Source organism: Microcaecilia unicolor, chromosome 2 (assembly GCF_901765095.1).
Source record: "Microcaecilia unicolor chromosome 2, aMicUni1.1, whole genome shotgun sequence".
In the NCBI taxonomy this organism is placed as follows: Eukaryota; Metazoa; Chordata; class Amphibia; order Gymnophiona; family Siphonopidae; genus Microcaecilia; species Microcaecilia unicolor.
The window spans coordinates 229,281,536-229,299,225 of record NC_044032.1 but is presented as its reverse complement, the minus strand read 5'-3'; the positions used below and the strand labels follow the sequence as shown (position 1 = coordinate 229,299,225).

General features: G+C 41.2%; 1 protein-coding gene across 1 annotated transcript in view; it reads right to left on the bottom strand.

Annotated features, from left to right (window-relative positions):
- The window catches only part of UGCG (UDP-glucose ceramide glucosyltransferase), a 113,534-nt gene that overhangs the window by 19,564 nt on the left and 76,280 nt on the right, over window positions 1-17,690 (bottom strand). The window contains exons 7-8 of the mRNA XM_030193764.1: window positions 5,380-5,466; window positions 1,577-1,766 (exon numbers count right to left, since the gene is read on the bottom strand). Coding sequence (XP_030049624.1) covers window positions 1,577-1,766; window positions 5,380-5,466 — 277 coding nt within the window. The remainder of the gene's footprint in view (window positions 1-1,576; window positions 1,767-5,379; window positions 5,467-17,690) is intronic.

Below are 17,690 nucleotides of genomic sequence, written 5' to 3'. Positions count from 1 at the left end.
TATGCTGTAAAGTCAGTATAGACAATGGTAGAATAATATTTAAAAATCATACTAAGAAAATGAAGTATACATGATAAAAAAAATAACCGGTAAAAGCAGTGATCACTGTACATCTTCAGCAGGTTCCTATCACAAGCAGACAGGTACCTAGAATCAAAATCCCTTTTGGAAAATGGCTTCCCCCTAAAATCACAGGTCAGAAGTCTTGGAATGGATAAGGACTTGGCTAGTGGGGTCATCATGAGGTTGAAGAGAATAGGTGACAGTGGTGATTCCTTGGCTTCCAAGGTGATGATGTGTTTGTGCCAGACTTCACTTGGTAAGTTCTGGTGGTTACAAAACCCTTGATCCATTTGAGTGTGTTTCCGCCGATGCTGAAGTAGTCTAGGAGTCTTAGTAGTATATTATGGTTGACCATGTCAAACGCACTGGACATGTCGAATTGTAGAAGTATACTTTTACCCATTGCTATTTCCTGTTTGAATTTAGTTAAGAGAATAAGTAGTACTGTTTTGGTGCTGTGTAGGGGGCGGAATCCTGATTGTGATTCGTGTAGTATTGTGAATTTATTTATGTAATCATTGAGTTGTTTGGTTACCATGTGAAGATCAAGTTAATTCCGTAGTAACCAAAACCATTAGAACATTATGGAAGCTGAAAAGAATCAGATCTTTCTTCCTGTTTTCTACTTTTTGTTCCCTTGTACAAACATTAGTCATTTCACAATTGGATTACTGCAACTCAGCCTATTTAGAGAATAAGGAATCCCTCATCAAAAAACTTCAAAGTACCCTAACTACTGCTGCTAGACTCATATGCAAAGCTTCAAAATTCAATAGGGCATCCCCACTATTATCTAAACTACATTGGCTACCAATCAATGCCAGGACAGTTATCTACAAAATTATCTCTCGTATGAGCCTAGATTACATGATAAAGCTGATAGATTTACCTACCTTTAATACGTCTACTAGATCAAGAAACTCTCTCAAACTACATTTTCCTAGCTATATAAACATCAGATATAAATCCATATTGACTCATACACAGATTAAAAATGGTGGAACACCATCCCTAGTGAGATAAAAAGGATTACCATCTAATATTTCACAAATTTCTCAAGGCATTCCCTTTAACAAATTTTTGCATTGCCAGACAATGAACTAAACAGCAAATGTTATACCTTTATTTGTTTGCTCTTTTCAAAATATCACTGTTTATGTTTTCTTCATAATTGTAAAAATATATTGTATGCATTTCTAGTCTTAAATACTGTAAACCACATAGAACTGAATAATTAACATTCAGATTATGTGGGATATTAGCACCAATAAATAAACTACACACCCCTTCTGTTGTTGCATTACACTGTATCAATAATCATTATTTGTATGTTCTACTGTGCACTCTATTACGATGTTTCATTTGTATTCTGTTGACGTTGTTTATCTCAATTATATGAATGCTCTATCGTGTGTTTTATGTCTGTCTGTCTTCTGATATACTGAAATTCAAGGGATAAATTACAAAAACTGGCATAAGTATAGCATTCTATCTGCACATTTCATCTACATACCTGGACACCACTGAGTTGGATGTAATCAAATATAAACCAAGCCAAGCAATGACACATAAAAAACACCATAATGTCCCATCTGAAAACATAATGAGCTGCCCATCCAATTATTAAACTGGCAACAAAACATTCTGAAATTGGTTCACAAATGATCATTGCAGGTAGCATGTTAAGTCGCAGTTTAGCCCACCTAAAAATTGAAAGAAAGAAAGAAATTAAGTTTTAACAAAAATCTCCCTCCTTAATTAAATCAAAATATACATTCTGTAATCTACAAGTTTACAACACCAGAATTATTGGGTCACAAAAACCCATCTGTTTCTTTGTATTTTCCAAATCGACAGTATTTTCAAAATAGCATAACATCATAAATTTTCAAAGTCAGCTGAAGTTGTTCATTTTTCCCATTTGTGCATTTTGCAGAACTTTTAATGAACTTAAAACATAAAATTTAATTTGCAGGTTAGATACTAAGCATGCTTCAACTTTGGGCTCTCTCTGTGTTCCTAACAGCCCCCATGCTACATGACTGAGGGACCTACGCTCGAGCATCGGGCGGGAGGGCATCCATGCATGTGCAGTGGGGCGCTGCTGGAGAGTTCTACTCTTGGCTGGTCGGCGACCGCAGCGGGCTCTGAAAGATGACATCACCCTTCTGTGGGAATGCTTGGTCTGCTGTCCTTGGAGAACATCTGCTGTAGGTGAGTAACTTTGCCTTTTCTCAGTCTCTGGCTGTCTTGCTACAGCTTTCGACTCCTAACCATGACTCTCTTACTCAACACCCTCACTTATCACCCCTACCACTGCAATTTCCCCACCCCTGTCTGTTCATCTGTCCAATTTAGATTGTAAGCTCTGTTGAGCAGGGACTGTCTTTTCATGTTAATTTGTACAGCGCTGCATAAGTCTAGTAGCGCTATAGAAATGTTTAATAGTAGTAGTAGGGCCAATTTGCATAATTCACAAGCTTTATCCCGCACACGATTGTTCAATCACACAATCAAAACATTGCTTCTTTGATAAGGGCTGACTCTTCACTAGACAGCTGCATGGGAGCAGGGATAGTGGGATTCCTGCGGGTATCCCACAGGGATCCCCTCCATGTCTGCGGGGATCCCGAAGTGATGGACCTGGGTCAGTGGGAATCCCATGGGGATGGACCCAGGTCCTTAAGGATCCCCGCGGAAGTGCCTTCCTTTCCCTGAGTGCAGGGTGCCCTCCAGGCACATACCTGAGGTACGCTGGTAGTCTAGTGGCTTCTTCGTGGCAAGAAAGATCCTCACTCTTTCCTGCCCACTGCTGCGATTCTGATCCTCTCCTTTCTGCTCTTTTAAAATGGTCACCGCTGGAAGTCTTGGCAGCCATTTTAAAAAAGCAGAGAGGAAAGGATTAGCACAGTGGCAGCGGGCAGGAAAGAGTGGAGATCTTTCCTGACCCAAAGAAGCCATTAGACCACCATGGTGCCTCAAGCTTTATACCAGGAGGGCACCCAGAGTTGAAGGGGAGGTGGATGGATGGATTCTGGAATTGGGATGGTAAAAAGGGTGAGTCTATGTTTCCCCTGCCTCACACCCCAGTCATCGCTGTACACGCAAAACAAAGTGAGGAAACCTGTGAGCTACTGCATCCACTTTGTCGTTCTTTATTGTTGGTGGCATTTTTATTTAATCTCACTTATATTTTCAAACATGCTGGCTTGTGCAGCATATGGACGTACACAGAGGAAATATAATGATGGAATAACTTTTTATAGGTAAAGTAGTAATTTGTTATAAATCGTAATCAGTGTGTCATTTGGAGGGGCTGGTTATAGGGCCACCTTAGAGCTGTTATATTAGTGCAGAGATTTTTTTTCTTCTGGTAAAGGGCCACTAAAACAAACAACATGTTATGAGAATCAGGTGCTCAACATTCAGAGTTTCTAGTTATCTATTTACTTGACAAGTAGTCTAGTGATTAGTGCAGTGGACTTTAATCCTGGGGAACTGGGTTTGATTCCCACTGCAGCTCCTTGTAACTCTGTGCAAGTCACTTAACCCTCCATTGCCCCAGGTACAAATAAGTACCTGTATATACTATGTAAACCGCTCTGAATTTAGTTGTAAAAACCACAGAGAGGTGGTATAACAAGTCCCATTTCCATTCCCTTCCCTACATTCCACATTGAACATGAATTAGGTTGAAACCTGGGAGCATTTAAAATATTTTTTTCCTGTGCCTACATCAAAAGAAAAAGATGGCATGTGGAAACTTGCTCCTTTTGTTTTGTGAATTGCAGTGGTATATTACAAAAATGCTCATGCCTTTTTTATTACTACTTGTTCACAGAAAGGTATTCAATAATTAGGGAAAGGCTTCCTTCATGCAGAAGTTTTGTCCAGCATTAGTCTAAATGTGCCAACATTGTCCAGGTCAGCACACTAACCACCAAGTTTATACAAAGTTAATTATGTTCAGTAGAAATTAAATCCGTTGCCTCATGATACTTGCTATATGAATATTCCATTACTGTTTCATTATTGCTACCTTGGAAACTCAAATACAATTTAACGCAAGTATAACTGTTTTTAAGGCGCTGATTAAGGATACTTCGTTTTACAAGTTTGAATTAATCTCTCTCTGCTTCATGTATCAAAAAATACATGCAACACTTTTTTGTGGCGTTTGCCTCACAGATTTTATCTTAAGAGTTGCAGAAAATCTTGTTTATCATATCAGATGGCAGTAATTTGGAACTCTTTACCTACTGCCACGAGATTATTAGAGTTCCAGAAAAAGCTAAAAATTCACTTGTTTCATATTTACAGTTTATCAAATAATGCTTGATGTTTTTTCTGTTTTTAAAGTTGTTTTACAGTATTACTCCTATAACTGACAAGGTACCAGTGGAATATATGACTTGGCTGTAATGTAATGCAATGCACTATTCTTAAATGCACTACGAATATTAGTACATTCATTAATTACTAGTAATATTATTTTAACTTATTACACTCTGGCATTTGACAAACAGAATACAGAATACAGCAGTAGAACTTAAGGAAGCAAAGAAATGGGACCATGTATCCTCTTTATTGAAAAGCAAACACTGGCTGCTGATTTCTCATTAGATTACTTTTAAGATACTAATTCTGGTATATATGATTCAACAAACAGGACTACAACATCTTCTGTCTCACTTATTGAGATACCGATCTGCAAAATGAAATCTATTTATATCACCATTCAAACTAATATACCATGATACGATTTGTAGCTCTCTTTAGTGTTGTTGATCTCACATACTGTAACAAACTCCCAAATTATCTGCATTTAGAAGGATCCTATCAGTCATTTAAAAAAATGTTAAGCCTTATTTCAGGGTAGGTTTGGATCTGAATAAACGTATTTTCTTTCTATATCGTCTGCTAACAGTGCTGGCTCTCTGGGCAGTTGGCTGGTATATAATATGCGACCTAGTACTTATGTAAAAAAACAATTTTTAAAAATATATATTATTGTATTATAAGTTTTGTATTTTTTTTCAAATGTTTAAGATTTTGTTTGTAAACAGATTTGACGGGATACCAAATAACAGTATATCAAATTTTAGATTATAAACTGTAAAGCATTCTACTTAACATAACTGACTAAATCTGTTGTGAAGAAATTACAAAGAATAGACTTTAAAAAATGTTAACATATGCAGAGAACATCAGGCAAGATTATATGAGAAGAAAGAATTGTTCTTTCATACAAAGCATCCATAATTTATAATGAATTTGAGAAATGTCATTCATACAATATACAAATACATTATTTACCTTATCATTCTTAACTGGAACTGAGAAATAGAATATGATCCCGAGTTTTGCAATGCAACTTGTGTGGCCATTGCAAATTTCCAACCTCTGAAAATGAACACACCATTAAAAAAAACACATTAGAATCCTTGGTATAGTATTATGTCATGGAACAAAATTCTGAAACGTCCTAAAACTATATATATATATATATATATATATATATATATATATATATATATATATATATATATACACAGTGCTAAGTAATACATGGATTGGGAAATGGACGCTGTTTTGGTGGTATGAGTAGTTTTGAACCAGAATTTTTCCCACTCTTTTTCGTTTAATTGGACATTTAAATCACGTTCCCATGATTGCATGGTGTTAGCTGGCGAATTGAATTTTGCTAATTGAATTATTTTGTACCATTTAGAAACAATAACTTTTTTGGAAGATATAAAAGACTTACAAAGTTGCCAGCAGCTGTATTACTTAGCACACAGAGCTGTATGGACTTCAGCTAAGCTTGCCAAGTTGAACACAACAAAAAACAAAAAACAGTTGGAATAAATGTTGGACATGTGAAATGGATGATGGAAATCAAACACATTATTTACTCTTGTCCAATCTATCAAGAATACTGGAACTCTGTTTGGGACACTGTATCATCTACTTTGAATATCCAGGACACTTTATCATATAATATAGTCATTTTAGGATCTCTAATGATATTATCACCACTAGATAGTTACCAAGCACAACTACTGGATATATTGTTATGTCAAGCCTTAAGAACTCTTTTCTTTTGTTGGAAAGACCTATCCAAAGCAAATTATCTAACATGGTGGAATTCTGTGTGTATATTAGCTAAATACGAATATGCAGCGGCTGAAAAATATAACTCACTAATTAAATACAAAAAAATATGGTCTCCTTTACTAGATCAACTACACAATAACCTCCCTCAGAGCTGAAATTTGTGTATGTATACTCCTGTGACTACTATGATTTATTATTGCAATAATTATTGTCTAATCTTGACTTGAACATGTATACTGATGCTTTGTCATTGTTATCCTGTTATGTTGGCTAATTGTATTTATTTTAGCTTCTTAAAACTCAATGAAAATATTGGAATTAAAAAAAAAAAAAACTATAAACAGTGCAATCCGATTAAGTGCAAGGGTCTGGGACCAAAGAAATGCATGGAGTTAACCGGAGCGTGCACTTAACCGTTGTGACCCAAAGAAGCTTGACATCTGATAAACATATGTACAGTACTGTTTATTATACGTACAGTATACAGTCTCCGTTAACTGACGTTAGGCATACTTGAAGTAATCAGTTACAGTCCTCTGTACAGGAGAAGGTTGTTGAATTTCGTCAGCATGTGCCTCGCTGCTCATTTCATCATCTGTTTCATCATCAGCCACTGTTGCCTGTGTGTAGGCGCATATCTTGACATCAGTGCTGTTGTCAGCTGTTTGTAGATCGTAATCAACAACTACGTAGTGATGAAACTCCTCTTCAGTAATACCAGCTGGGATGTCAATAACCTGTTCATCTGACGCGTTTGCAACAGCTGCATCTGTTTCATCCCTCTCCACATCCTTAACAAAGCTTGCCCGCTTATAGCAGTTCACAATGGTTGCCTGTGTAACATAATTCCAGGCTTCTTTCTGCATATGTAGGGAATCCAACAGTGATAGATTACGAGCCAGTTCAACGGCAGGTTTATCCTTGCCAGTCTGGCCATCCATAATGCTCATCAGACGACGTAGCACAAGAGCCCGATAATGTTGTTTGAAATTGGCTATTATGCCCTGATCCATAGGTTGGATCAGAGAGGTAGTGTTTGGTGGCAGGAAGACCACCTTGACATTAGACAGTCTGACATCATCCCTGTGTGCAGCAACAAAGCAACAAAATCTCTTTTGTGCTCGCATTCTACTGTCTAACTTTTTAGCCACTGCTTCCAAATTTCCCCAGTCATCCAGGAATTTGCGTTAGCCTTGAAAAACACAGGAAGTCTCTTAACTTTCTTGAAGCAACGGGGCTGTTTGCTCTTTCCAATGACGAGGGGTTTCAACGTCTCACTCCCATCCATATTGCAGCAAAGGAGGATCTTCAGTCGGTCCTTCAACGTTTTACCTCCAGTAGTTTCGGCATGCTTGAATGCAAGTGTTCCATCAGGAATCACTCGCCAGTAGAGACGGTTTTCGTCAGCATTGAAATATCACGAGGTGCAAACTCGTTCAAGATGGTAGGAAGAACTGAAACAACTCAATTTTCAGCACCAAAGTCATCAGCGTCTTGTTTCTCACCATGCTGTTTCATGAATTTTATGTTGTTCCTCTCCTTCCATCTTTCCAACCATCCAATAGTGGCTTTGAATTCAGTTAGTCCAAGACTTTCAGCTAGCTGGTTAGCTTTCTCCATAAGCAATGGACCACTGACAGGAAACTGTCTGCTCCTGACTCGAGAAAATCACTGAAAAAGAGCATCTTCTACCTCTTCAGCTTTTCCCGCCCTTTTACGTCTCCTGCGTGGATTTGAATTGTTTTGTCACTCTTCCAGAAGCTGATCTTTCTGCTTCAAGACACCTGAAATTTGACTGGGATTGACACCATATTCTGTAGCAATAGATGCTTGACTGTTTGTTTTCTAATTTTTTAAGAACTTCTATTCGTTCAGCCAGTGTTAAAGTCTTACAGTTCCGCCGCAACGACGACTCCAGTGTACACTCTTAACAACATTCTTTCACTTATTCTGCCTGTGGCAGTTAAAGGGCCAATAAATTTGAAATCTCGTTGGTTGTCACGTGCCAATCGGCTTCCACATTCCGTGCACATGCTCATGCGGAGTCTTTCCTGCAGTGGAGCAGTCTTAAACCATGCATATAAGCGAATCTTGCACTTATCAGTGGTGCGCAAAACCGGTTTGTCCCCATAGAAATTGATGGTGCCAAAAACGGGACCGAAGTACGGCATGCAGTTAAACAGAGTATGCGCTCCTCCGACGTGGTGTGTGTGTATATATATATATATATATATATATATATATATATATATATATATATAAAGAGAGAATAAATCACCTCACACATTCTACCTCAAGGTCTTGTATTAGGCTTGTCACAAACTACGTATTTATACAGAGAAATATTATTTTATTACTGCTAGTTAAAAAAAAAAAAAAAAAGATATGTTACCTTTATCTACTGCCTTCCTCAAAAGAAAGCTCAACCCCAAATGGTTTACAGAAAAACAAGAGTCAAATAATGTAGTAATACAATACTAATAAAAACAAATAATCAAAAACCTAGGATTCTTTAAAATACAAGCACGTCAGTAAATAGAAAAACACATTAAGGTTACAAGTTAAACCATCCTATAATCACTAAAGGATAAGTCACAATCAATCTCCTCAATTTAGAGAGCTATAGCAATTAAACTACCCACTTTAACAAACTCACATACCACCCAAGCCCATCCAATATCACCTAGTAAAACTAGCCCTCCTATTTACAGCAGCAGCTTGTTCATATACCGGTTTACATCTCAGCTTTGTTCAATTTTTATGTATTTTAAAGGTATGGAGAAATTATGCCTTACCAGATTTTTCTTTCCTTTCGGCAGATACACTGTTCTGCACAGTTATCCCTCCTATCAGTAAATGAGGTACAGAAAATGGAGCTTTACCAGTGACTTCACTAGTATTAGCTGGTGCTGCTCCCTGGAAAGATCCAGTATGCATCTGCCAAAGTAGCAGAAGGTCCCTTTTTGTAATGCACCCAAGCAGCATCAACGACTGCAGCTGCAATGAACAGCAGGCGAGCATAACACCACAGAGCGGCACTCACTACTCTGCATACTCCAGGATACAGAAACACTATGGGTTACCCATATTTCTGGAAATTGTAACACTTGTGATTAAATTCAAAATTTTTTTTGTTACACAGGGAAATTGGAGAGCACACCCACAGTCCTGGGCCCAAGCCTTCTGAGGGTGGGTTGCAGAATAGCGTAGCTAACTAAAGGAAAGAAGATTATCAGTTAAGACATTTTTGCCTTCCTTAGCATCAGTTCCACTGTTCTGCAAAAGTGGGATGTACTGAAGCAGATCTACTAGGCAGGGGAAAACAAGGACCCCCGAATGATGACCCTGCCAAAGACTAAATAGACCCTGGTTGACTTGTCCAATTTGTACTGCTTGACAAATGAGAATGGAACAATGACCAAATTGCCGCCCTACAAATTTCTTCAGGAACCACCCAGAATGTGGTCTGAGCCTGTGTGGAGTAGGCCTTCAGGCCCTTAAGCACTGGACAATTCTTACAAGCGTAGGCTGTCTCAGTCGCCTTGATCCACCCAGCAATGGAGGCCTTAGAGGCTGCTTGGCCCTTCCTTATGCCATGGAAAATAACGAGATGGTTCGAGAGGTGAAAATCATCCATTTCCTTAAGGTACAGCAGCAGCGTCCTCTGGACGTCCAGCCTGCAGGAGCAGAGCCCTCTTCCACAAAAGAGGGCAAATAAACTTCCTGATTCATATGGAACGGAGAGACCACCTTAGGGAGAAAGGAAGGGACCATACAAAGAGAAACAATCTTCCACAATGGAGATATGGGTCCCGACAAGGCAGGACCTACAGCTCAGAAACTCTTCGGTCTGAGGTGATGGCACCCAGAAATATCTTGAGTGTGAGGTCTTTAATGGAGGCCAAGCGCACAGGCTCAAATAGAGCCTCAGCCAGAACTCTGTAAAGGAGTGTGCAAATGCCCCATGCTTCTCAGGAAACAGGACATCTCTGTGCAAAACCAGGGACGTGTCTTTCACTTTACCCCAAAAACTGGGCAGAGCAGCCACCTTACCCTTAGCCGTTATCAGCGTCAGCTTTGCTCTACTTCAATCGGGACTGACTGAACTAGAGCAAAGCTGACGCTGATAACAGGTAAGGAAAATAGAAGCTAAGAAGGTAGGGACACTACTAGGGACTAGAAAAGTATGGTGCCCATGGACAGCCCCGTATATTTATACATGTTTTGTTTTCACAGGGGGAAGTCCTTGAGACAGCCCATTGTATGGGCGAAACATGCATGTCGGATGTTATTAAACCCCCCAGTCCAACACATCTAAAAAAATGAGCATTGCTTTAACTCAAATAATATAATCAAAGTATAAGAACTGAAAGTGAAAATGTACCGATGAAGAGGTGGGTGCTAGATTCATTACCATATATAAATTCTGGTAATGAGCAACGCTGAGGATACTATTAGCTAATAAGAAATATTTACATATATATATGAAGTAACTAGTATATTCAACGTTTATTTCTGGGAACCGGAAGTAAGCAGTGAGTTTGGTTCCAGATAGGAAGAATTGATGAAAAGAGCCATTGGTGCAGTTAAAAGAAAATGGGGCATACAATCAGGGTCTACAACAAGAAAGGCCCAAGATGGAAACAAACGTTTTTTGGACAGACAGCCTGGAACTGAAACAGACAGGTGTGGAGTTGTATTCTAGGTCCCAAATAAATTCTGAAGGACTGACTGACCAAACTGGCTGTAGCATTGACAATCCTGCTCTAGGTAATAGTGAGATGTAAATGTATGGATTGAAGCTCATGTTGCAGATCTGCAAATCTCCTCTATGAAGGCTGACCTTGAGTGGGTTACCAACACAGCCACAGCTCTGACATTGTGAGTCCTGACATGACTCTCTACAGTCAGCCTGGCTTGGGTATAAGAAAATGAAATAGTAACATAGTAACATAGTAGATGACAGCAGAAAAAGACCTGCACGGTCCATCCAGTCTGCCCAACAAGACAACTCATGTGTGCTACTTTTTGTGTATACCCTACTTTGATTTGTACCTATGTTCTTCAGGGCACAGACTGTATAAGTCTGCCCAGCACTATCCCCGCCTCCCAACCACCAGTCCCGCCTTCTAGTCAATTAGAAAGAGTGCATTTATTGATGGCAGCCCCCATCCTGTAGAGGTAAAAAGAAACAAAAAGTTGGGTGGCCTAAACATCGGCTTGTCCCTTCAAAATAAAAGGCCAAGGATCTCTTGCAGTCCAGAGTGTGCAGGGTGAACTCGCCAGGGTGGGCATGTGGCTTTGGGAAAAATGTTGGCAGAATAACTGACTGGTTAAAATAGAATTTCAACACTACCTCAGGAAGGAACTTAGGATGAGTAGATCTTGTGGGCTATGCCCATGTTGCGAGACCACTCACGTTGCTGCATTACCTGACTCAGTCTGTCCGCCAATTGTTTATCCCTGCCAGGTAAAGGAGAGCCCAATTCCACATCTTGACTGCTTCCTGATACAGGAAGTATGATCCTGTCTTGGACCCTCCTTGCTTATTGACATAGTGCATTGCAATCTGATTGCCTGTCTGAATTAGTATAATTTTGTTTGTCAGCCGATCCCTGAAAGGCTTTAGAGCATTCAAGATAGCTCATAGCTCTAGGAGGTTGATTTAGTATTGGGTCTCCTGAGCATGAGCAGACTACTGACCCTACGTGTGGAACCCATTTCTATATGAGCTCCCCATCCTAGGCTGGATGCACCTGTCGTTAGTGTCTTGAGGGGTTGAGGAATTTGGAACAGGAGTCTCTTGTCCATATTGCTGCAAATTAGCCAGCTAAACAGATTTCTTCAGAAAAAGTGCGACAGTGATGATATTCTCAAGGTTGCCCATGGTCTGAATCCATGGAGCTGGCCTCAAATTGAGGTGCACCATGGAAGTGACATGTACGGTGGAGGCCATGTGGTCTAGCAACCCCAAGATCTGTGAAGCTGACACCTGCTGACTATGGCTAATCTCCAGAACCACGGCAAACCTCCTGAACCACAGAGGTGAGAGTCTCCACTTGTTGGGCTGAGAGGAAAGCATGGCTCAAGTTATGACTAGCAAGGATCCAATGAACTTCAATTACTGAGATAGATGGAAGTGAGACTAGGGATAGTTGATGAAGCCTTGTAGCTCCAGCACCAGAATGGTTCTGTGCACTCTTTCACACCTTCCTCTGAAGTGCTCTTGACCAGCCAATCTAGGTAGGGAAACATGTAAACCCTCAGTTTACATATTGATGCCATAACTACTGCTAGACACTTTGTGAAAACTGGGTGCTGCTGCAAGGCCAAACAGCAAAACACAATAATGGAAGTGGCATTTCCCTACTCAAATCTCAGATATATTACACTCACAGGAAGTATCTGTATGTAGGCACAGGCATCCTTCAAGTCCATATAGTATAGACAATCTTTTTCCTGAATCATAGGAAGCAGAGTACCCAGGGAAACCATCATGAACTTTTGTTTGGTCAGGTACTTATTCAGGGCCGTTAGGTCTAGGAAGGGGCAGAATCTGACCTGTTTTTGGTGACCAGGAAGTACTTTGAATAAAATTTTCACCCCTTTTCCCCTAGTGGTTTGACTGCTTTGGCCTGTAAATGGGAAGATTTCCTTTGTAAGCAGTTCCTGTTGCTGAGAACTTAACTTTGATGCTCTCAATGGACAATCTGGAGGAAGTCTGTCCAATTGAAATGTGCAGCCTGTCTGGACAATTTTGAGAACCAACTGGTCTGAGGTTACAAAGGAGCCACATTTCTTGAAAACAATTCAGCCTTCTTCCCATTAGGTTATCTAAGACAGGCACAGGAATTGTGTCTATGCACTCTGGAACCAGTTAAAAGCTCATCTCCTTGCTTTGACTGGGGAGCTGGTTGAGACATCTGGGCCCTTTGCTGCCGTGGATGGGAGCAGAAGCCCTGATTATTCTGGGGGCAGTGGTGAACGTAACCTACCCCTTTAAGAGTAGTATGTTCTCTGTTGCCCTTGGCCAAAATAACTCCCACTAGGAGTAGGCCAGAATAGAGGCTTAATGATCTCAGAAAGTTTCTTGATGAGATCGGCGACTTTCGCCTTGTCACTAAAAGATTATCACCCTGGCACAGAACATCTGCCAGGTTCTCCCGATCTATTTGTTCGAAGTCTAAGGAACACAGCCAGGTGAGCCTGCATAACCCAATACCCATGGTGGAGGCCTTAGATGAGTATGAAAATAATTATGCCCAGACCATGTACTTCCCATACTCATGCTCTTTGACTACTAGCTGATTGAGCTCCTCACCAGACTCCTGAGGGTGTCTGCAAAATCTGCCATACTGCACACAACATTCCGCAAGTGCATGCTCATTAAGTGCTAATAAGAAGCTATGTGAAAAACAAGCATAGCCGTCTGGAGACTTTTGTGAAGAAATTTACCAAGGTCCAAGCCTTCCCTTCTCAGGGGAACTGAATAGCGAGTCTTGGAGCTCTTGGCTCTTTTCAGGCAGTTTCTTGAATCTTGGAGCCTTCTGGACTTTCTACATAATAAAGTTAACCTTCTTATGGACTTACTGTAAAGACAGGAGGAGGTTCTCCAACTGCTTCATCAGTACAAGCTTAAGGATTTTGTGTATAGGAACTGTCACTACCTTCCTTTAAGGGAAGGATATCCAGTATTTCTACCATAGCCTTATCCTCAGTTTCAATCAAATGGTATAGACTTGGCCATCTCCCTTACAAAAAGTCAAAAAAGGAGAGCTCCTCTGGAGGTGAATTTCTCCTTTCATGTGGAAAGAAATGATCTGAGGGAAGACTAAAGGGATCCCTCCGCCGACAGAGCTTCTGGTACCTCCTCAGACACCCAAGAGCAGTACAAATCAAACTCAAAATTACTTCCATGTAGACATCCAAGTTTCTACCTGCCTCGCTCGACTAACACCTTGGTCAGGCCTGGGGGCTAGGGGCATCAATTACCTGATACCCTCAATGTCCTGAGAAGGCTTCATGTCCCGAGGGCTGGAGCTCAATACTGATTCAGTGTTCCCCCCCCCCCACCCCCCCCCACCCGAAGCCTCAGTGTCTATGTGCTTCTAGCCGGCAGTGCATGGGTTTCTAGAATGGGCTGAAATTGATGCTCATGATGCTGTGACATTCTGCTGAGGACAATAACGAATCCTTCCTCATTCTTGGGAGGGGATTGAAGGATGCCCAATCATGGCAGCCGCTATTGATGCTCATCAATGTCAAGAAAGGTGGAGGCCTTCTCAATGTCAATGTGTCCTCAATGTTTGATGCAGCTCCTAGAGCCATTGAGACCAATGCTTCCGATGATAAAGTAGTTGGTCCAGAATTCTCTGTGCCAAAAATCCAATTTGTGCTACTTCTCTCAACCTTTAATACCTTTCTTTGATGTTGGTGAACAGAGTTTACCAAAAGACGGATTATGATTGGGCCCCAGACAGTGCAGGCACTAATTATGAGTGTCTGTGAGGAACAAAGAACTGTTAAAAATGGAGCATTTGTTAGGACCACTGGGATTTTGGGGGGACATGGTAGGAAATACAGCCAAGGCAAAATCAAGTGGCTCTTTGATGGAAAAGGGGTCACTGAGCAGAATTTCAAGGAAAAGAAAGAAAACAGGGGGATGAGGAATACTGGCCCCATGAGAACCCCTTGCACAGAGGAAACCACAAGGAGAATTGCAAAAATGCAAAGAAAAGTTTTGATGCAAGCCATGAAGGACAAACTGCAAGCACATACACACTACTCTATGGAAAAAATAGACTGAGCTGGTCCTGTGCAGCAATGGCAGATTGGAAGACATGTGCTTGTGCAGTAGCCCACTTCCAAAAGATTCTTGATGAACACTGGGGAGTGCTTGTCACACTGGGTTCTACCACACAACTTCATCAATCAGTAAGACCCTGCTCTTCCTTGGAGAATGAGACTTTCATATACTAAGGAAACTAAGTTCAGAAAGGGCTACAACATACTCACTGATAACAGTCAAGGGTTCTCAGTCTGACACACTGAGAAAACTAAGTCTTCCATGGGTGGGTTCTGGACTGGTCTGGCAGAACTCAAGGAAAGGAAATGAACAGTAAAGTCCAAATTTCCCATTCCCTATAGTCCATGCTAGACCAGTCCAGACGAGTGGAGGAGTGGCCTAGTGGTTAGAGTGGTGGACTTTGGTCCTGGGGAACTGGGTTTGATTCCCACTGCAGGCACAGGCAGCTCCTTGTGACTCTGGGCAAGTCACTTAACCCTCCATTGCCCCAGGTACAAATAAGTACCTAAGCCGCACTAAGACTGCCATGAGTGGGAAAGCGCGGGGTATAAATTAAAAAAAAAAAGTGGGATGTACCGAAGTTCTACCTTGACTAGGCAGGAGGAAGCCACAATAGCTTTCAGAACTCCAACATCTAAGATGTTAAAACTCCAGAACTGCACATCTACACTGAGGCACAGAAAACAGATGCAATAGAGGCAAGGAAACTATCTTAACCAGTATCCTCTGGAATACAGTCTAGTTCTGCCTAGGACTCCTGTGTTCTGGTTAGGCTAGCTAGCTAGCTCTCTAGGACTTGACCACCTCCAACCACACCAATAAGTTGGCATCTCCTTGACTCCCTATAGAATTGATGCTTTAAAGACCACTGCGATTTATTAGAACACATCAATAGAAATAAAGACCTATTTTAAAATTTAGAAGGACTTGTGCACTTTACAAATATCACACGTGATCAACTGTTTTTTTGTTGTTGTTGTTTTAAATCATTGGAAGAAAAGGTCAGACTTCAACAGAACAAAGCAACACCCCTTGGCAAAGAGAGAGAGAGTATTGGGCATGGAGATAAGCTTGCCTTTAAAATTACCCAAGACCACCAACCACTGTCCCATGACTTGCTATCCTGCGAGGCTTGATAGGAACAGAGGATTGAATCCTCAAGATTAAGCCAAGGTTCCAAACAGTCTTGCATGCATGACTTCCTGGAGGAGATTATCCCACCTGCAAGAGCAATAAGGGAGCTTCTGTGTCTGTGTCCCAGAGCTAACCTCTGCCCTCTGTGAGAGTTGAGAGTTTACATTCACCCCAATCTCTTGTAGAAGAAGGTGGCTGAAGAAATAGATCCCTCAAAGGGAATAGTGTCCACTCAAAAACTGAACTCAGAGGCTTCAAAGGGCAACAAAAGTCTCCTATACAGTCCTCTTTTGCACCACCAAAGGTTGTATCATTGCTATATTGTCTTATTTTCCACAACAGCCAAGGATGTAAGAGAATGGATCTTCTATGAAGGAACCATCTAACTGGGAGAAAAGGAAAAGAACCTCTCCTGATTGGCCCCTTCAGAAAACAGATCAGGTCACACCCAGGCTCCCAGCAGGAACAGGGGAGCACCCACGTGAAGTGGAGGTACATTCGATCCCTACATAAGTCAATCAGGCAAAAGAAGAGTAGGGGAGACTGGTTCTTTCCAAACAACGAGGGAGATGTGTATGTGATTATGAGTCTGAACCAGGAGAGAGACATATGGGTCTCAGCCCAATGTACAATATTCAGGTCCACTGTCCTGGAGCTTAGAACCTACAGAAAAGGACAATTTTCAGGGAGACATGGAAACAGGAGGTCTGGGCACTGGATGCAAGGTCTTGAGCTCTTGATGTCCAAGGCCACAAGACCACATTTTACTTAAAGCTCTCCTATATTCCGGGAACTTGGAAGAAAATTGTTTTTCATTATAATAGTCAGTGCAGGGGTTCCACATCTACAGAACTCTGGCTACTGTTGAACTCTCCTTTGCCGACTTGTTCCTACACTGTCAGACATCTGAATTTACTATCATTTGTTCAACAGGTTACTGGGGCCACGCCCAGTCCAAGGGGAGAGAGCCTGAAGTTGTCAGTGGTGGATCCAGGATACCAAATCTGGGAATATCTGCAGTAAGCCTTGAAGGGAACATTCTCATGTAGTATCCCACAGATACAAAAGGAAGGGGTCTGCATGGGGATCCCAAAACCAGGTAGACTCAGAGTACTCCGAGCCCAAAACCCTGTGGCTCATTACAGTGAGTGTGAAGGAAATCCCCCTTAGTGTCCAGGCACCAGTGAGAATACTCTATGATTCCATGAAAGGACACAGCAACAAGCAGGGGTCCACAACAGTCGGAATCTTCTGTCCAAAACTACCTTCATGAGGGAGGGTGGGAAATGCTGAATAATACTGCTGCTGGCTTCCGTATCTGGACCAACAATAACCAGTACTGGAAGGAGGAACCTGAGGTGAGAATGGATCTCCCATAAGTACTATCAGTGCCTGAACTTTGGTCCCTAAAGTTCCAGCACTTCTTCAAAAAACAGTTAACTCTTGCAGAGGATGAAACTACACAATCCATTTAAGATTGCTATGTCTGCCACTCTGCATGGGTGCTCCCAAGAAGCATGGCACAGACTCCAAACATATTACATGGCCCACAACTCAATCTGGGGAACCT